This window comes from Myxocyprinus asiaticus, chromosome 18 (genome assembly GCF_019703515.2).
Source record: "Myxocyprinus asiaticus isolate MX2 ecotype Aquarium Trade chromosome 18, UBuf_Myxa_2, whole genome shotgun sequence".
Taxonomy (NCBI): domain Eukaryota; kingdom Metazoa; phylum Chordata; class Actinopteri; order Cypriniformes; family Catostomidae; genus Myxocyprinus; species Myxocyprinus asiaticus.
In genome coordinates, this window is record NC_059361.1 from 44,751,465 (window position 1) to 44,773,931 (window position 22,467).

The 22,467-nt window shown below is 39.7% G+C and overlaps 1 protein-coding gene across 4 annotated transcripts in view; it reads left to right on the top strand.

The window, feature by feature from the left end:
- The first annotated feature begins 7,732 nt into the window (after positions 1–7,732).
- The window catches only part of LOC127456312 (chromodomain Y-like protein 2), a 109,438-nt gene continuing 94,703 nt past the window's right edge, over positions 7,733–22,467 (top strand). The window contains exon 1 of one of the 4 annotated variants that reach the window (XM_051724748.1): positions 7,733–7,889. In XM_051724748.1, coding sequence (XP_051580708.1) covers positions 7,764–7,889 — 126 coding nt within the window. In that variant the 5' untranslated portion in view covers positions 7,733–7,763. Of the gene's footprint in view, positions 7,890–16,730; positions 16,799–22,467 lie in introns of those variants that run through there. The other 3 variants (XM_051724749.1, XM_051724747.1, XM_051724750.1) reach the window with 3 other exon arrangements.

Genomic DNA, 22,467 nt, shown 5'->3' on the forward strand with positions numbered 1-22,467 from the left:
GTATCATATGTGAGTTTTGTGGTCAAGTAGGTTAGCCCCCGTGAAGAATGTGACATGGTAAGTTTTTCCAAGGAAACTTCAATACACATTCAATTTGCATTTAAAGAAAGCAATAGATGCAGATGACTATGAGCGCTACATGAGAAATGGAACAAATGAAGCAACATTTTGATTTGCAATTTTGTTAGGACTTGTTGGCGATAAAATGTTCTTGAATTTGATGCTTGCCAAAGTCTTTTGAGGATGTTTCTATTTCCCCATTCATGTAGTTAGGAGCAGTACTTGTATGACTGAAAATAGCTGTACGTTGGCGTGACATGCTGAGCATCAGAACTTCATGAGGTTTGTGTAGACCTTTCAGAAGAGAGCAGACATTGCAAGGTGGCTTGTGGGGCTAGAGTGATGATTTTTGATTTGGGATACAAAGCTGCACCAAGAACTGTAGTACAAGCATCTGTATGCAATATGTAAGGCAGACTAGGATCGGCGTACCCTAACACAGGAGCAGATGTTATCTTTTCCACAATGCTGTCAAACGCCTGTTGACATGATGTAGTCCATCTGTCAACCATAGGTTCTTTAGGATTCAGTTATCCGTTATCTTTGTCTTTTCTTCTTCCCTTTTGAACTGGAGGATAGCCAGCTGTAAGATTGTTGAGCGGTTTGGCAATCTTGGAGATGTCTTTAACAAATCTTCGGTAATATCTTGCAAATCCTAAGAAGGACTTTAGTTCCCAAAGGTTCTGGGGCCTTGGTCAGGTTTTAATAGCTTCAATTTTTTATGGGTCTGTTTCTACGCCGTGCTGGGAGACAATGTGGCCCAAATAGCTCATGGATGTTTGAAAGAATTTGCATTTCTTGGGTGAGAGTTTCAACCCATATTTTTTCTGGCGGTTCAGGACCTGTATTAATCATGTTTTCAAGGGTTCCGGAGAAGATGATAAGATCATCTATAAAGACCAAGACTTTTCTATTCAAATCACCCATACAGCTCTTCATAAGCCGCTGAAATGTGCTAGGTGCATTGGTGATTCCTTGCGGCATACGGTTGAACTACCAAAACCCGAGAGGACATACAAAAGCTCTCTTCTGCTTGTCCGCTTCATCCATTTCAATCTGGTATATCGACTTCAAATCGAGAACGGAAAACCACTTTGACCCGGTTAACACAGAAAACACTTCCTCTTGGTTTGGGAGTGTGTAAGCGTCCCATATGGTCTGAGAGTTAAGCTTCCTATAATCAATACAAAGTCATACTGAGTTGTCTTTCTTCCTGACTACCTCAATGGGGGACGCAAACGGGGACTCAGACTCACGTATAATTCCGGCTGCTAACAACTCCTGTAAGTGTTTCATGATGGCATTAATATTTTGTGGGTGGATGGGCCGAGCTCTATGCTTAAAGGGAGTCTCAACACTCAGTTTAATTCGGTGCTTCACCTTATCAGTGTGGCCATAATCCATGTCATTCAAAGCAAAAATCTCAGGCATAGAGTTTAACAAGGCCTATATGCGGTTTTTCCATTCGGATGGCAACGGGGAGTCTCCAAAATAAAAAATTATCTGATAACTACCAGGCTTTTCATGTGTTTCAGAGGAATCACGTGCTACTGGCTTGTCTATTACTTGTCTTGGGAGGGATGACTATATTGGTCTAAGTTTCATTCTTGACTACTACAGGCAAGGAGAAGGAATGTTTCACAGGTAAGGTGTGCAACCCGCTAGCTACTAATAACCCCCCTGGCAAGGGAGACATTGTGGGAGGACTTATAATAGTCAGTTTTTCTGCTGGAAGGCAGCTCAGGCAAACAACTCCATCAAGAACTGCAGTGCTTCTTGCTGGCACAGTTTCAGGGACTGCCCCTTTTAATGTTACACATCCAAGAGTTTCAGTGCATGGTTGTCTGTGCCTCACATCAAATATCTTTAGTACAGCTCTATATCCATGGGAAGCTGGACTGGGGCTGACAGTCTCTTTTTGTGAGTAGCTGGAGTAAAGTGCATCCAAGGTATTTGTACCTATGAGTACTTGAGGCACATTTATCAAATCTGGGACCACCAGTGCTAACGTGGTAATTTCAGCGACTGTTCCCAGGAATTCTTTGGGAAACATTAAAGTTAACTCTACATAACCAAGGTAAGGCACTGATTGTCCGTTTGCTCCCTCTACTTCCAGCAAAGCTCCCAGTGGTTTCATGGGGTGATTGGACAAGTTATTTTTGTAGAATGACAATGGAATGGTGGTCACCTGGGAACCGGTGTCTAAGAGGCAGTTCACTTTGATATCATCAACATAGATTTGGGCAGTACAATTCATTCCAATTAGTCCTTTTGGCAATTTCCTTTTAGGGCATTGATGTTTTGCCTCAGTCTCCATATGCCCTGCTACAGAGGCTGTCTGCAGTTTAACTGAGATGTAGCTGCTTGGTTATTTAGATCCCACTGGACTTGTCTTTCTCTCAACTGGCGTTTCTTATCATCTACCCTAGAAGGGTTGGGGTAATTTTCACAATTGATAGCGAGGTGTCCGTCCTCCCCACACCTGAAACTGTATCCAGGATGAGGATGAGTGAATGGCACTGAACCACTTCTAAGCTGTTTGTTCTCATCTTTCCCAGTTTGCCTATGCTGGAATTTTGCTGAGGAGCTTTTGGAAGTAACTGTTTTCCCTGACCGATGTTGCGGTATTTCAGGGACCGTCAACTGAGCCTTTAGTTCTGCTACTTGCTTCATCAATCCAGCTATTTCCATAGCTGCTGGGTTTTCTTTTGGCGCTTTACCAGAAATAGCTGTTTTCATAGCCTCTACTTGTGCTTGTAGTTATATTAGCTCTTTCTTTAACTGGGTTACATCTGCATTTTTGGAACAATCAGACTGGCACTTCTGGTAAGTCGAGGTTTACATAGCAGCAACCTGAGCATGAATTTCAGATATTTGTGCCCTCATGATTTCAACCTCTTCAGCTGCTCCGCCAACTACACCATGGGAATATGCTGACAGTTGATGGGTAGCAGTTCGCAATTTGGGGGCATTGCTCTGTTTATTCAATCCAAAATGGCTTCTCATTCGGTCTTCTTTTGAAGCTTGCCGGTCTTCCTCTGTGCGAATGGACACTACTAGCTCCGCAAAGGAAGGTGGGTTGGTCTTTTTCTTTTCTAGCTGAAGGCTAGCAATTAAGCCATTATCCCAGCATCCACAGCAGAATTGTTTTATCAGACAATGATTTAGCTCACTTTCTGCAATGCTGCCTCTCCTTACAGTTGCACTCATCATAACTTGTAACCGGTGCAAATAACTGGAGGGCTTCTCTCCTTGGTTCTGTAGCATGGTCATACATTTTGCTAGCAGCACTTCCCCATTCTCTACCGATCCGTAAACAGACTCCAACAACTCCAGATACACTAAGGGTGAAGACTGGGGGCTTACGTTTTTAATGACATCAGCTGCAGGAGGGAGCAGACTATCAAGGATTTTTCTTCTGCGAGACAATTCTGAAATAGAAGGATCGTCCAACAGAAATATAACACTCGCTCGCCAAGTGTAGAAGTCTGGTCTAGGAATTTTTCCAGAGAAAGACCTGAGATGAAAAGAGGCATGGTGTGACAAAGTAGTGTCAGTTGTTCTGACAATGTGCTCAACTACAACTTTTTGAACTCTGGGGGATCAATCATGTCCATTGTAAGTGCTGGATGGAGTAACACAGTAACTGTGGGATTGCTAGTTCTACTACTAGATTTTTCCTTGGACAGGTTTTGTGATTTCTTGGATTCAATTCTGTGTAATGCATAATTTTCTGATGAGGGAGGGGCTACTGTTCTACGGCCACTCTCTGTGATTTGGCTGGAGACAACTGTCCATTCAGTGAGCTGGTTGTGCTGCGATCACGTGTTTGAGAATCTGCTACATTTGGACATTCAAGTCTTTCACCCGAAGCAGGTAAGGGCTCAGCGAGAGAGCTGGTGGATTTCATCTTCATTAACTCCTCCTGGAGTACTTCTTGAACCGATTTTCCACTAGCATTAGCAATAGTTTGCAATTCTTTCAAATACTCCTTAGTAGCACTGTCACTAGCTACATGAGGGTAGACGCAGCCTAAGGCACGCACTATAAAAGTGGTATCTGGGTTTGACGTACTGACCATTGTTAAGGGCAGCAGGGGTTTCAGTGCTTTCATAGCAGAGCTATAGGTAAACTCTATGATAACATGATGATGGAATTCGGAGTTTGAGTCGTCAATGAGAAAGTTACGACTAATACTACCATATCTCAACAGTCATGACTCTAAGTCTTGATCTGTTTCAGTCAATGTTAAGCCACCAACTATCACGGCATTTGAGATGTTTACACATTCTCTGTTTATGACATCCATGTTATCAACACTATGTTTGTTGTGATCTTCTATTCGGTTGGACTCCTCAGCTTTTCTAAACAGTCACTACTGTTGCAGGCCAATCTTTCTCCTGGCTGGCTTGCCACTTTTCACCTGTAACCCGTATCTCCTATATCAATTACAAGTTAATTTTTACTGATGGACCAGTTGGCTCAGAAGACTAGATTCATCCGAGGAGTTCATGCATGCTGTCCAGTTAATAAAATGTTAAAATTAATATGAAATTTAACAGATATCCAATATAACGACGATAAAATGGGGCTAATATGATCATATTTCTTGGTTCTAGTCAGCACTTTGGCTGCTGCAACAGTGCATCCATCAAGAGTCAAATTATATTTTAGTGGCTTATTTTTACTGGTTTTTGGTCCAAGAACCTCATCGTTCTGCAGCAGAATTTCTATAGTATCAATATCAACTCCATATGACAGAATTTAATCTAGCGTATGATTATGGTGATGAGTTGGTCCTGTCACATTTTGTCTGACTCCAAGAGAATTTAGAATATCGATAAATGTTAATCCCAATATGTAATTTTATAACTACTAGATCTGAAAGTTGCAAATTCACCAAGGAAATCAGAATAGGGCCCGGGTGATCTATATACTGTAGCAAGCGCAAAAGATGGCAGAGATTTTTTAATTGTATCTGACAGTGTCACATTAAGCATTATTAGTTCAAAAGACTTAAATGTATATCCTGTCCTCTGAGTAACACCAAAAACTTCACTGTAAATTGCAGCAACATCTCCTCCTCGACCCTTCAGGCGAGGCTTATGTTTATAACAATAACCTGGTGCAGTAGATTCATTTAATTCCGGTTTGAGCCAGGTTTCGGTCAAATAGAGCACATCCAAACTATGATCTGTAATAATTTCATTTACAATTAGTTCTTTTGATGAAAGAGATCTAATGTTTAGTAGCCCTACCTTTATACGATACTTATCTTCTATTATTATTTTCAAGTTTGACCAAGTGACTAAAGCCAAATTACCAGAGAGGAGAGAGGCACCTTCCCTGGAGGGATGGAGTCCAACTCTCTTTAGCAGGTCATGTCTACCCCAAAAACTCTTCCAATTGTATATAAATCCTATGCTATGACACCACTCAGACATCCAGCCATTCAGAGACACTAATCTACTATAAACCTCGCCACCATGATGAGCAAGGAGGGGATCAGAGCATATTACAGTGTCTGACATCATTTTTTCAAGTTCACACACCTCTTTAACATTATATATAGTGATCTCCAACTGGCGAAGCCAGACATCATTAGTGCAGACATGAATAACAATTTTAGAAAATCTACATTTAGCATTAGCCAGCACTTGTAAATTTTATCTGATGTCAGACACTCTGGCACTGGAAATGCATTTAACAATAGTGGCTGGAGTCTTTATTTCCACGTTCCTTACATTAGAATAACCTGTTACTAAGGTTCTTTCAACATGATTCTCAGTGGGTGCATCACTGAGTGGGAAGAATCGATCGGAAACCCTAACAGGAATGGGCGAGTATGCTGCCGAGACATCACGGTTCAACTGGTTTTCATCTAACCCTTGGTGAAAGCTTTGCTAAATATCTTGTTTTCCAATATGTACATTTTTTTCATTCTATCTTTTGCTTTATCTTTAAACACTATATTTGTCCTTAATTATATTTGCAAAAACTTAATACATAAAAGAAAGACACACTGAAATGTTATTGTGCTTTTTATTCAAGTATAGTCTAAAAATGTTCCAGGATAATGTTATGTGCTTCTCTAAACTATTCTGCTAGCTGGCAAGACATTTTGGAACGGTGTCTGTCAGTATGGTGCTTATTAGGAAACATGTTTGTACTGTAACTCAGAGGTTTAATTGTAATTCCGTTGGCTTCAAAGAACACCAACATTCTAGCTGTTATTTGAGAAATCATGCCAGCTTGATTTGTTTATGTATAGATATAGGTATTATAATATAATTATTAAACAGGTATTACTACATTACTGGACATTCAGAACATGTGTGGAGGGCTATATTAAGTGTATCATGACATTCCTCTCTATCATGTTAAGTATAGCTCTCACTGATTCACAAAGGGGTGTGCTGTAAAATATTTATATCCCTTTATATGAGATATTCCTGCATCATTCTACACTAATATAAAATATCCTTATTTTCAGATGTTATCTTGAACATGTATTTTTTTTTTTTTTTTTTTTATCTATAAATGTATCTATAAATTATCTATGAATTTTTTAATTTCTATAGTGGTGATTGTAAGGTACAATGCTTTTTTCTGGTCGCAAAGAGTATCAAGACTAAACTAAATACATTTCTTTATTAAATATTAATGGAGCAACACATTTTTTTTGTGAAAATAAATAATAATGCAAGGTTGTTTTGATTAAATGTATTATTATTATTATTATTATTATTATTATTATTATTATTATTATTACTATTATTTTGAAGGTGGTGTGGTGGCCTTTTACCCCACACTTGGCAAGATACTTTTTGAGTAACACATTTTTATTCATGTTAGTTTCAATCACATTTGGCACTTCATAACATCTCAAGTATCCTATAAACTAATGAATCTCCATTGTAATAGGATCAGTCAAATATATTTAACCTGCTCAAGAAAAACAGTGTTTTATGGGGGACTTTTAGGCCCTGCAACAAGGGGGCTTTTTACCCTAAACACTGTCCTTTCACTTATTGGACAGTTCTTGAAAAACTTTTGATTTAATCACTTTAAACAAAAGTAAAAATGACAAGTATTTTGTCTAAAAATAAATTTGATAATGTGTGGGATTCTCATTAACTGCATACATTTGTGACAATTTAAACGTTACTTAATGTTAGATAAAATTACCTCAAAATTATCCTTTAGACAATTTAGCATGATTACTCAAGGATAAGGTGTTGTAATGATGGCTGCTGAAAATGGGGCCTGTCTAGATTTGATCAAAAATGACTTTTTTCAAATAGTGATGTTGCTGTTTTTTTTTTTTACATCAGTAATGTTCTGACTATACTTTGTGATCAGCTGAATGCCACTTTGGTGAATTAAAGTACCACTTTCCTTCCGAAACAGCAAAATCTGTACATTATTCCAAACTTTTGGCCGCCAGTGTACATATCTAGTTAGTATATGAAAAATTATAGTAGACATTGTAATATACACTGAACACCTCATGAAAAGTGTAGTCTAACGTTGTTGTTGTTTTTTTAAGATGGAAAGGGATTGTTTTCTTGATCATTATGTGGACTGGTGTAAGTAAAGCCCTCCACATTACATAAACAGACCCGCCCCGTTTCTCTCTCTCTCTGAAGTGAAGCGCGATCCATGTCAGCCGCGCTCGATTGAAGCTGTCTGATGATCATCTGATGACTGCGACTGGGCGCTTCGATAATACCCGCGTCTCTCTCTCGGGCCATCGGTACAAACCCACAGAAACAGCCCTTGAAACCAGATCCGCACGAAGGGAAATGGCTTCGGGGGACCTTTACGAGGTACGTTTAGCTCCTGTCAGATTGATTTACTTCTTAATGTTGACGAATAAATGAATTAGGAAGTAATGGGAGGTACCTGGTCTCGCGCATGGAAAAGCCGATGATCTGAAGCCATTTAAACAAGCGAAAGTCAGCGGAGACTCGAGATGCGATGAGTGTGTGTACATTACAGCCTTCAGATCGCGGTGCGTGTGTGCATGGCATGGGAACTTATGACTTTGCATTGGCAATTTGTAACTCAATTGGAGAAGCTTTTGTAAAGGAGTAAAGTGAGCTGATGAGTGATAATAATGAATATTATGGGATGGCAGGTGTGTAAACTGTGCCCTGCCTCTGACAGGTCAGTCAACTCAACTCTTCATTTCTGTTCTGACAGTAGTGTTTTTGTTTAAATGTAGTTTTAATGAAGCGTATTGAGAAACATAATTGAGTGACTTTAATGAATAATTGAAGCTCCAGTAATAGGAAGACCTAACAAAAGTTTGCGTTTTGGTGAATATGGCTAAATATATTTTTATAAATTAAAATAATAGTGTGTGTCAAATAATCAGGAGCAGAGTTCGGATATGGTTGATGGTTTGTTGTTGATGAACATTTACTATCAAACTCTTCTAGGAATGCTGATGTCATGGCGCCTGTTTCGCTTTCTTTTCTTGACGAAATACAACCATTTCTCTTACGTTTGTAATTAAAACATATTCCCTGTTTACAGTCTCTGTGGACATGTTCATTAGACATCAAGCGTATGAATTTTAAAAGCGCATGATAAATAATATTGAATTGCTGTGTCGGTGCCTCGTGCGTTTACAATACACAATTAACATGCGTGATTACAAAGCAACAATCTCAAAGTTATTAACGTTAAAGATAAAAGTGGCATCGAATTTAACCCGCAAGAATATTTCAGCGACAGACACCTGTAATGTTTTTAAAGAAGGTCCAACAGGTGTCAAGCACAGTTTCCTCTTACAAAATGTGATCAAATACCATAGTTAACAGTTATTGCTCTAAATAATAAATGCATATGGGATCTCCTTCAAACAGCGTTAGAGCTTTTAGAATATTTGTCATTTTTAGGAGGCTAATTATCTTTCAAATATTTGTGTCTGCTCAGAACATGATTATTAGTTTACTACTGTTAAATGAACGCACCTTTCTTCATTTCATGATCATAGTCTCTTTATATGATTTCATAGTCTCTTGCACCATCTGTAGGTTTGTTTGTTTTTTTTTTTTTGTTTTTTTTTTGTTAGAGGATGTGTTGCAGAACATAAAACATGGAGATCAGATTCCTTATATTTAAAGTGCTTAAGGGGACAGCTTATTAGGCTATTCAGTGATGCTTAATAGTAACTTCCATTAATATGTCATTAACAAACATTATTATATAATGCTTCAAATAGTCAGAAATGCCATTTAACTTTAATTCATATATTTTATATTCATTTTTTGAATGTGCTTATGGGATCAATCCATTAAGCATTATGAGTTGATATCAATACAACCTAAAATTGCCAATCTGTAAACATTGAAATACTCACTTTTTAAGTATAGCCACAAAATGTAAACAATATGCATGTAAATATTATTTTAGTGTGATAAAATCGCTTACCAACCTTTTTTTTTTTTTGTTGTAAAGTTATATCCAATTTTACAACTTCATGCCATGACGACATAATGCTGTAAACCCCAAAACAACTGTAAAAACAATGATACAAACAACTTTACTGCTCAAATAATACACACGTTTGTGTAAGTGCTTTTATAAAGTTATAAGCTTCACATTTCTTTATCCAAAAGTTAGCCCCATTCACTTCCATTGTAAGTGCCTCACTGTAACCTAAATTTTTGCTGTTTTTAAAGATAAGGACGGACATGTTAAAATATGCCACAAATGCTGTCAAATAAGCTTAAAGGAATATTCCAGGTTCAATACAAGTTCAGCTCAATCGACAGCATTTGTTGTGATTAACATTTTTTGATTCATCTATTAAACAAAGAAAAGCCAAACATATTCAAATAGAATCAATATTTAACCCTCACTATAATCCCAATCCCCCCCCCCCCCCCCCCCCCCAAAACCAAAACAAAAACCTGAACCTTCAACCAAAATTCTTGGGTTGTGTCTCTATCTTCTGATTGGCATTGCCAGCAGGTGTGTGTGTCTTTAAGACCAAGCTAATACAATCTAGAGGGGGTCCAACAGAATCTATGTAAAATCTTGAATTGCATAAGGTGCACCCTTGCATCTCTAGATATAGACTTAAGCTTTTTTAGAATCCTAGCCCACACTCCCTCCTCCAATACCAAGTTTAAATCTTTCTCCCTTAATCTCTTGAGAGAATTTGAATCTCCATCTCCCAGACTCTGAATTAACAGGGAGTAATACACTGATGCCTCATGACCTTTTCCAAAATCAGTAATCACCATTCCCACAGTATCTGCCAATTTAGGGGGGTGTATGCTACTCCCAAAATAGTACAGAGCAGATGGCGCAACGGTAAATACCTAAAGAACTGAGATCTGGGAATCCCAAAATGTTGAACCAAATTTTCAAAGGATCTCAACACTCCACTCTCATATAGGTCACCGAGTGTATTAACCTCCCTCACAATCCACTCTGACCAGCAGAAAGGGGATTTATTAATACATAATTTTGGGTTCAGCCATATGCTCAAGGCAACATTTAAATAAATGTCCGAATTAAACACTCTGGACACTTTTGTCCATACCGAGTGCAAATGCGAGATAACGGGGTGTAACTTAACTTCTCCGATTAATTTGATAGAAAGGCTTTGCAATGGCGAAATAGGGGCAAGAACTTCCGGTTCAATACAAAACCAGGGAGGGGCTCTCTCAGGTGGAAGCGACCAATGAGCCAAATGTCTGAGACCGAATGCATAATAATAAAACAAAATCTTGGGAAGGCCTAGCCCACCTTTATCAATCGGCCTATGTAACTTATTGAAATGTAATCTGGGATGCTTACCATTCCAAATGAAGGACTTCGCTATGCTATCAAATTGCTTGAAATAAGAGAGGGGACATCTACAGGGAGAGCTTATAGCAGGTAGTTGAATTTTGGAATACAGTTCATTTTAATAACATTAACCTAACCAATCATAGATAAATGTAATGAAGCCAACCTGCCCATATCGCTCGAAAACCTTTTTATTAAGGGGTCAAAATGAATTAAATAAATCACACATATTTGCTGGGAATAAAATGCCCAAACACTTAAAGCCCTGTTTGGGCCACTGGAAGGCGCCTGGCGGAAAAGCCATTACTGGGCAGTACGCTGTCAGAGCCTAAGCTTCGGATTTAGACCAATTGACTCTGTATCCTGAGAACTTAGAAAAGGAATGAATAATTCTGTGGAGGCAAGACATAGATCTAGTGGGGTCGGAGACGAATAGTAAAATATAATCTGCGTAAAGCAGAAGCTTATGCGCCACACCTCCCGCCACCAGCCCTGGAAAATCGTCTTCCTTCCTTATCACGGCTGCTAATGGTTCCAGGGCAAGACAGAACAATAATGTGGAAAGAGGGCAACCCTGCCGGGTGCCCCTATTCAGAGTAAAATAATCTGAAATTAATCCATTTGTTTGTACCGCTGCTAACGGGTGTCTATAAAGTAACTTAATCCATCCAATAAAAGTATTCCCGAACCTGTATATTTCCAAAATCTTAAAAAGATAATCCCATTCTACCATATCAGAGGCCTTTTCGGCGTCAAGTGAGATGGCAGCGACCGGAGTCTGATCATTCGCCACTGACCACATGATATTGATGAAATGCCTAATGTTATCAGAAGAGCTGTGGCCCCGAATAAACCCCACCTGATCTATATGTATAAGAGATGTCATAACTTTACTTAATCGGTTAGCCAAAATGTTTGACAATATTTTTACCTCTAGCTGGATCAGGGAAATTGGACGGTAACTCTTACACTCGCTTGGATCTTTGTCCTTTTTAAGAATCAGACTGATCCAGGCTTGTGTCATGGTTGGCGGAAGCTTTTCGTTCTTTAATGATTCTGTATAAACTTCTAACAAAAGTGAAGCCAGTTCTATAGCATAAGATCTAAAAAATTAAGTGGCAAAGCCATCTGGCCCCGGAGCCTTGCCTGTGGGCAAGGCCTTAATTACCTCGCCAAGCTCCTCCAAGTTTATCTCAGAATCAAGAGAATTTGTTTGCTCAGTCGTCAGTTTAGGGAGTTCTAATGGTTCCACAAACTTTCTAATATCTTCATCAGTAGACGAAGACGTGGAACTATAAAGATCAAGATAGAATTCTTTAAAAGCATTATTAATATCAGTGGCTGAGGTAAATATTTCACCACCAGCAGATTTCACTGAGGGAATGGTAGAAAAAGACTCTCTCTGCTTTATATATCTAGCCAAAAGCTTCCCTGCTTTGTCCCCCGACTCAAAATATGACTGTCTTGCCCTGAATAGCCAAAACTCCACCTTTCGTGACAAAATAGTATTATATCTGTATTTCAGTGGGGTCAATTCTCTAAGGCTACCAGATGATATTCGGCGCTTCAGCTCTGCCTCGGCACTTTTAATATTCCCTTTCCAACTCCACGAGTTCTCATGCTTTGGGATTTTATGGTGAATGAGGCATACTGTATGATCCGACCCCTAAGAACCACCTTAAATGCCTCCCAAGCCATGCCTACAGAGGATACTGAGGACCAGTTGGTAATGACTCCCCTGCTCTTACTTGAGCCAGCACTAAAGAAAACATGTCCACCCCATATCTTCCCAAATTTTTCAGCTTCCTGCGGGGAAAGATGCATTTCTTGAAGAAACACTATATCATATTTCTTACGCTTAAGAAGATAAATAACCGTCCTCCTTTTTATTGGGTGCCCCAACCCATTCACATACCATGTGGCGAGAGACAATCCACTCATATTAACATCTGACATTTTGACATATTAGAAAAAATAAATTGTGTCAAAAATAAAATTATAAAGTCCAGTGTGAAGGACTCCACAAACAGAAGGGAAGGAGGACACAGGGAAGCGGGTTTTTCCAGACCCAGGTAAGGCTTTTAAATGGCCACTTCAATGCTTTACAGCTTCACAAACTCAACAGTCTCAGAGGCACGTAGGCACTCAAACTCATTAGCTTCACAAACATAAACACATCAGCTTCCATGAGTACTGTTGGCTCTCTTGTGCCAGACTCTCACTGCCTCTCTGCTGGTGGCGTGGCCGTTTATATGCCGCTCTCCACATGCTCACTGGAATTAGAGACATGTGTTAGACATAATCTAGCTCAGGTGTAAGCGCCATTACTGCTTTCTCTCTCTCCGGACAGACACTCTACCATGCCCCCGCTGCCACAACCACATTCCAACATTAGTGTATCAATCAAAGCCCAAACTTCCCCTGAACCAAACAAACAGAAAAAAGAAAAACGTGTGCAGTATGCCCGCGCACGACAGCGTCAACTGGCATCCATCCTTCTAAACTCAAACAGTCTATGTATGCCTACGAGAGCCCCTGTGACAATTTTGCCATCGGATTGCTCAAGTCCGGTGTTTCTGTACAAATTTGTGAGACAGAATTATTCAACAGAAGATAATCTATGAACCAAACTCTAGCCAATAGGCAGAATAAACACAAAGAATGTGTAGATTCGTCCACATAACTTTCCCGAAGGTGTGTTCCTCCAAAAAACAAGCTCCAGCAAAAAATAAAAAATAAAAGCCGTTCAGTTTCCTCGGGCAGTCAAACGAATGTTCAGTGAGCCGGCTCATTCGACTGCTACATGATTGCAACAAATAACCCAGTCACTCCAATGTCCCGCAAGAAGTACTTCACAAAACAAACTCCAACCGATAGGACGCATAAGCACAAAGAACGTGCAGATTCAACCACAACACTGTCCTGAAGGAGTGCCACTACACAAAACAACTCCAGCCGCTAGACGGCACCAGCACAAAAAGAAACAAAGAAGGCGCTCAGTTTCTTCAGACAGTCAAGTGAATGTTCAGTGAGTCAGTCCACTTGGCTGCAACGTGAGTACCACAGAATAACTTATTCAGTCCATTAACTTTATGAAGGACATCGCTTGCTGGGGACATGTAAATATTTTGCAGCCATCCTTAGCATCTATTCTCATTTTGGCTGGGAACATCAGTGCAAAAGCGACCTGCTGTTGATGTAAGAGTTTCTTGCATTCCTTTGGGAACAAGAAAATGCTGTGGTTCTTCCAAGAAAGCATTCCTTTACTCCTCGCCTTGCGTAACATGAGATCTTTATCGGATGATGATCTCAGAAATTTGGCCAGAATTGATCGGGGCCTGTCTCCCTCTGCGGATCGTCGAACCGGAACCCTGTGAGCTTGCTCGATTTCCAGCTTATGGCCTGTTATGTCGAGCAGACTCTGGAAGAGCCCATCCAGGAATTTCACCATATCCCAACCTCCTCCATCCTCAGGAATTCCAACAATTCGGACATTATTCAGCCAGTTACGATTCTCTAAATCCTCCCAACTTCTCCCAGACACGCTCCAAATCCACCTTAGTCGCAATCAGATTAGCAGCTAATTCCCTCTCCGATGACTCCAGATAATCAATCCGTTTCTCTACATCCCCCACTCTTGTAACCACCTCCGTGAATTTCGTCTCCATGGCAGTGATCGATCGATGTATTACAGCAAGATCCTCCAAGTCAGTAATGACCTTCATCAGCATTGCCGACATGTTCAGCAATTCTCGCCGAATTTCCCTCACTTCTTCGGCCAAATCAGCTCCTTGGCTTGTGGCCTGCTGCTCAGAGGCATCAGCTTGAGCACGTAAGTGTCTTTTAATGTCTCCAGAGCCCTGTTGTCTTCCTAGAATAGTTAAGGATCAGGGTGTGTCAAATCTCACTGGTTTATGACATAAAAATTATTAAAACTAGCAAAGTGCGCAGAGCACGGTGTTCACATGTCCGAACCTCGCATGGCATCACCAGCCAATCAAATGCTTTCTAGAATGAGAACACTCCCTCCCCCTAATGTGTCTGGCTGTGTTCTCCAACTGGTGCTGATCATGCCTTCGCAGGGTACTTCGAAAGGAGCACAGTCCATGCTGTAGGGTCAATTCCAAACAGATGTTCTGATAAGAATCAGTTAAAAATTAGTTTTGACTTACTATTATCACCTTTCAGCCTTCTTAATTTCTCACAGTGGAGGGTAATTGTCTTCAAATGGAATAGGGCATAGGAATGATGACTGCAATAATGATTATTTTGATAATTGATTAATCTAACAATTATTAGAACGATTATTCGGCGACTATTGCAACAATTAATTATTAGCTCTTAACCGATTATTCAGCTTGTGCCCCGACTTAAAAGGTTGCATTAAATGTGCTTACTAACGATAAAGAGAACAAAATCATCTTTTAACAATACCGCTAAATGACATTCACTGAATTAAAGAGAAAAAAATACTTCTTATTTAATTCAGTAAAGAAATTCACTGCAAAAAAATCCTGTTTTCAAGTGTTTTTGTCTCGTTTTCCATTTAAAATGGTCTAAAAATCATTAAAACAAGAGACATTTACTTGAGAAGCAACATATAAGATATTTAGACTTGCTTTAAGAGAATGTCTCTTAAATATAAGTATAATTTGTATAGAAGTGTATTTTTTCACTTGGTTATACTTCTGCGAGTGCAGTAAAGACAAAATATACTTATATTCCAAATCTATTCTTTAAAAGCATGTCTAAGTATCTTATATGCTGCTTCTCAGGGGAATGCATCTTTTTTAAAGGATTTTTAGATATTAAAAATACAAATATTTAAAAATATTATATTCAACATTCTCAGATAACAATTGTTTTCTTCTGCAGTATAGCTGCTAAAGTAAATGTACATTGTTTTAAAGGAGTTTTAGATATTTATATTGGAAAACAAGCCCAAACAAAAACAAATCAAAAACGTATTTTGTTGCAGTGTATAATGGGGCGAAGACTACCCTCTCTCACCTTTCTGTTCACTTCAATCCATCTTTAACTCACAAAAAAACAAACACTCTCTTATTAATAAAACTGCGTATTGCCAATTTTCTTCACTATAAGAAATGCATAGTGACGCATATATATGATTCATAAGTCGCGAGCCATCACGTTATAATCTAGCTGCAGCAAGAGCGCTCGAGGTATGAGCATCCCCGCGACAGAGTGTGCCTCAGCCGGGTGCAGTTTCAATCTCTGCCCCTTAGATGGGGACATTCGCGCAACTCATAGAAGAGGCGCTGACCACAGATAAATGCCAGTTTCTGAGTTTGTAGTTCTTTACATGACCAGCATCCATATTATTTGAACTTTATTAAAGGTATAAATCATGAAATATAACTGCATTAAATATGTAACACCGGGGTGTTTCCTTTAAAGACTCTCGACATGCAAGTTCTGCTCCAGCTCCACTTATTCCACAACGAGAGTGCTTCTGTATTTATTTATTTATTTTGTATTTTTGCATTATAATTCCCTCATACTTTGCGATCTACATCACCTGAAGCTCTTTGGAAAGTTAAGAGTGCATCTGGACTGTGAACTGTGTAATTCTTCCTCTCCTCAGTCAGGCACGAACTGCAGTGTTGCTCTCGCACGTCATCATTAGAGTTTAATGTGATCTCATGTTACGTTAAATGAGATCAAACGACTATTCGACAATGGAAATTTTTGTTGACAATTTTTTATTGTCGATGTTGTCTATAACGTTGACTAATCATTTCAGCCCTACTTCTAAATAAGACATGCTGATGCCGAAGCTGGACTAAAGGAAACTCGCTGGAGTTTATTTATATTTCTGCAGATGGAGGTTTCTTGGTAGGGATGGGTGTGAGGGTTTCTACAAACAGAAGGGGAGGAGGACACAGGGAAGCAGGTTTTCCAGACTCAGGTAAGGCTTTTAATCGGCCACCTCAATGCTTTAAGCTTCACAAAACTCAACAGTCTTAGAGGCACGTAGGCGCTCAAACTCATTAGCTTCACGAACATAAAACACATTAGCTTCACAAATATAAATCAGCTTCCACAAGCACTGTAGGCGCCCTTGTGCCAGACTCTCTCTCTCTCCTCTGCTGGTGGCGTGGCTGCTTATATGCCACTCTCCCCATGCTCACTGGAATTAGAAACAGGTGTTAAACATAATCTAGCTCAGGTGCAAGCGCCCATACCGCTTTCTCTCTCTCTGGACGGACGCTTGACCACGCTCCCGCTGCCAAAATAGGCAATACCACTTATTTTCTTTTCAATCCGATACCAATAATTTCAAGTCCAGTACCGTCGAGACCGATACCAATACCGACACTTCTATTAAATTGATTTATATTATTTTTTTTGCGATTTCTTGGGATAAAATTGGTAATTTATCTTTAACTCTATTCTATTATCTTTAGATATGTTGTTTATTTAGCATGAATTTACTCCAGACCAGAAGCTGTTTCTCTGATTTTCTATCATTACCTCTACAAGGCACTGATTCCTCTTGTCTGAACAGCGCAAGCACTTGTCTACTTGTGTCTTTCAGCACGCATGTTTTTTTGTTATTAACAATTTTTATTGATTCCATTCAACAAATTAAATAAACATCACAGAAAATGCAGAATCAAATTATGTGCAATTAAACCCTTCCCCCCCCCGAACACCCCCAACCGACACCAGCACACCCCAGTGGTGATAAATAAAAAAAATAAAATAAATAAAAACACAAAACATGCACACACACACACAAAAAAAGAAGTATATTTTCAAAAAACAATCAAATTGCACACACATATTTAAAACTAGAGATCCCTCTCCACTACCCCTCCCCGAAAGCCTTCCAAAAAGGCCAAATATCTGCCCCATTTCCTATCAAATAACCCCAGATTTCCCAGCCTTCTATACATCCCTTCCTCAAAGACCGCCACCCTCCCCATCTCCGAGCACCACTCATGAAATGAGGGCGCTCCAACCACTTAAAATAACCTGTCTGGCGATCATGACGCTCATTAGGACCCAACTCTTTATGTGCCGATTCTCAACGTCGATGACCACCCCATTGCCCAAAATACAGAGTCTGGGGCAAAGTGAAAGCCGAGTGCCCAATACATCACATATAAGACTCTGAACTTTCAACCAGAACTACTGGATCTCAACACACCCCCAAAAGACATGAGTTATGTCTCCAACCTCTGATTGACATCACCAGCAGGTGGGTGTGTCTTTAAGACCAAGCCTATACAATCTGGAGGGGGTCCAATAAAATGGGGGGGGGGGGTGCGTGCCACTCCCAGAAACAGTGCAGAGTAGGTGGCGCAGCTGTAAATACTTATAAAACTGAGATCTGGGAATGCCAAAATGTTGAACCAAATTTTCAAAAGGTCTCAATACTCCACTCTCATATAGGTCACCAAGTGTATTAACCCCCCTCACAATCCAATCCGACCAACAAAAAGGGGACTTATTAATACATAGTTTAGGGTTCAGCCATATGCTCGAGGCTACGTTTAAATAAATATCAGAATTAAACATTCTGGACACCTTTGTCCATATCGAGTGCAAATGCAAAATAACGGGGTGCGACCTAACCTCTCCGGGTAGTTTAAAGGCTTTGCAGTGGCGAGATAAGGGCAAGAACTTCCTTTTCAATACAAAACCAGGGAGGGGCTCTCTCAGGTGGAAGCGACCAATGAGCCAAATGTCTAAGACCGAATGCATAATAATAATAAAGCAAAATCTTGGGTAGGCCTAACCCACATTTGTCAATCGGCCTATGTAACTTATTGAAATTTAACCTGGGATGCTTACCATTCCAAATGAAGGACTTCGCTATGCTATCAAATTGCTTGAAATAAGAGAGGGGGACATCTACAGGGAGACACTGTAGCAGGTAGTTGAATTTTGGAATACAATTCATTTTAATAACATTAACCTTCCCAATCATCAATAAGTGTAATGAAGCCCACCTGTCCACATCATTTGAAAACCTTTTTATGAAGGGATCAAAATTAACTCTGACGACAAATTTGCTGGGAATAAAATTCCCAAATACTTAATTCCCTGTTTGGGCCACTGGAAGGCACCGGCTGGAAGGCCGTTACTGGACAGTACGCTGTCAAAACCAAAGCTTCGGATTTAGACCAATTGACTTTGTATCCTGAGAACTTGGAAAAGGAGTTAATAATTCTGTGGAGGCAAGGCATAGATCTAGTAGGGTCGGAGACGAATAATAAAATATCATCTGCGTAAAGCAGAAGCTTATGCACCGCACCTCCCGCAATCACCCCTGGAAAATCATCCTCCTTTCTTATTGCGGCTGCTAATGGTTCCAGGGCAAGACAGAACAATAATGGGGAAAGAGGGCAACCCTGCTGTGTGCCTCTATCCAGAGTAAAATAATCTGAAATTAACCCGTTTGTTTGTATCGCTGCTACAGGGTGTCTGTAAAGTAACTTAATCCAACCAATAAATGTACTCCCGAACCCATACATTTCCAAAATCTTAAAAAGATAATCCCATTCTACCATATCAAACGCCTTTTTGGCATCAAGTGAGATGGCAGTGACCGGAGATTGATCATTCGCTACTGACCACATGATATTAATGAGACGCCTAATATTATTAGAAGAGCTTCGGCCTCGAATAAACCCCACATAATCTATATGTATAAGAGATGTCATAACTTTACTTAATCGATTAGCCAGAAGTTTTGACATTTTTACATCTAACTGGATCAGGGAAATTGGGCAGTAACTTTTACACTCGCTTGGATCTTTGTCCTTTTTTAAGAATCAGACTGATCCGGGCTTGCGTCATGGTTGGAGGAAGCTTTCCATTCTTTAATGATTCCATATAAACTTCTAACAAAAGTGGAGCCAGTTCTATAGCATAAGATTTGAAAAACTCAGAGGAAAAGCCATCAGGTCCCGGAGCCTTGCCTGTAGGCAAGGCCTTAATTATCTCATCAAGCTCCTCCAAGATTATCTCAGAATCAAGAGAATTTTTTTGCTCAGTCGTCAGTTTAGGAAGATCTAATGGTTCCACAAAGTTCCTAATATCTTCATCAGAAGACGAAGACATGGAACTATAGAGATCAAAGTAGTATTCTTTAAAAGCATTATTAATATCAATGGCCGAGGTAAATATTTCACCACCCCCAGATTTCACTGAGGGAATGGTAGAAAAAGACTCTTTCTGCTTTATATATCTAGCAAACAGCTTCCCTGCTTTGTCACCTGACTCAAAGTATGACTGTCTTGCCCTGAATAACCAAAACTCCACTTTCCGTGACAAAATATTATTATATCTATATTTCAATCGGGTCAATTCTCTGAGGCCATCAGACGACATACGACATTTCAGCTTTGCCTCGGCACTTTTAATATTTCCTTCCAATTCCACAAGTTCTTGTGCTTTGGATTTTTTGATGAATGAGGCATACTGTATGATCCGACCCCTAAGAACCTCCTTAAGTGCCTCCCAAGCCACGCCCACAGAGGATACTGAGGACCAGTTGGTCTCCATATAAACATTGATTTCAGTCTTTAACATTTGTTGGAAATCAGGATTTTGCAAAAGTGACACATTAAGGTGCCAACTATATGATTTCTTTTTCTCTGTATATGGCAACACCTCTAAACTCACCAGGGCGTGATCTGAGACTAAGATATTTCCAGTTGAGCAATCAACAACAGATGAAATGAGGGATTTGGATATAAAAAAAAATCTATTCTAGAATAAATCTTATGGACTGATGAAAAAAATTTATAGTCCCTACCAGATGGGTTCAGAAGTCTCCAAATATCTGTAAGACCAAGATTTTTACACATCCTGTGAAGCATTAATGTTGCTCTAGGGGGTTTACACACTTTTGCTTCACTATGATCAAGGACTGAGTCCATCAAAAGATTAAAGTCTCCTCCCAATATTATATCATGAGGGGTGCCAGCGTTTTGCAGCATCCCTTCAAGATCTATAAAAAAGCCCTGATCATCAGCGTTAGGTGCGTAAATATTAGCCAAAATCAACCTTTGCCCTTGAATTTCAGCTAGAACAATAATAACTCTCCCTAATTTATCTTTAGTCTGTTTGAGACATTTGAATTGTAGATGTTTATTCAGCAATATAACGACTCCCTTGCTCTTACTTGAGCCAGCACTAAAAAAAACATGTCCTCCCCATATCTTCCCAAATTTTTCTGCTTCCTGCGGGGAGAGATGTGTTTCTTGAAGAAACACTATATCATATTTCTTATGTTTAAGAAAAGTAATAACCTTCCTTCTTTTTATGGGGTGCCCCAACCCATTCACATTCCATGTGGAGAGAGATAGTACACTCATATTAACATTTGACATTTTGATATAGTAGAAAAAATAAATTGTGTGTCAAAAAAAAAAAGATCACATTCCCCATTAGTGAAACAGTCAAACCCCGAACTTCCCCCTGAACAAAACAAACAGAAAAAAGAAAAACGTGTGCATTAACCCTGCGCACGAAAGCACCAAACGGCAACCTTCCCTCTAAACTCAAAAGGTCCATGAACGCCCACGAACCCCCACGACAACTTTGCCATCGGATTGCTCAATTTTGCCTCACAAATTTGTGAGGCAAAATTACATAACAGAAAATACTTTGTAAAATAAACCCCAACCAATAGGAAGAATGAACACAAAGAACGTGTAGATTCATTCACAGAACTGTTTTAAATGTGTGATCTTCCACAAAACAAATTCCATCTGATATAAAACCGTTCAGATTCCTCGGACAGACAAACGAATGTTCAGTGAGCCGGCTGTTATGAGTTCAGCGGATGACGTAATCATTCCAATGTCCCGTAAAAATACTCAACAAAACAAACTCCAGCCAGCAGGAGGAATAAGCAAGAAGAACGAACAGATTAATCCACAGCTGTTCTAAAGAAGTGTTATTCAATAGAACAAGCTCAAGCCGCTAGGCAGAACCAATACAAAAAGAAACAAAACCGGCATCCCGGTTCCCCGGATGGTCAAGTCAATTCACTCAGAGGCCGCATAAAAGTATATACCATGACTTACACAATCCGTCAACTTTATAAAAGACATCCTTTGTCTGAGCATGTAGATATTTTGCGATCATCCGTAGTGTCCACTCTCAAACTGGCCGGGAACTTCAATGCAAAAGTAATCTTTTGTCAATGCAAAAGTATCTTTAAGGAAAAGTGTTATTCACAAAACAAACTCCAGCCGCTCGGCGGAGACAACACAAAAAGAAAAAAGAAACCAAAATGACGCCCAACTTCCTCAAAAGCCAGAGTAAGTACAGCGAGTCGACCCACTCACATGAGAAACGCCCAATGGTTTACTCACCCATTGATTCAATAAAAGACATTGCCTGAATGGGACATGTAAACACTTTGCGACCATCCTTCGTTTCTATTCTCAGTTTGGCCGGAAACATCAGAGCAAAAGTGATCTTTCGCTAATGTAAGAGTTTCTTACATTCCTTGAACCGATCGCGTTTCTCTCTTGTCGAACTCGCAAAGTCCGGGAACAAGAAAATATTATGGTTCTTCTAAGAAAGCTTCCCTTTGCTCCTCGCCTGGCGCAA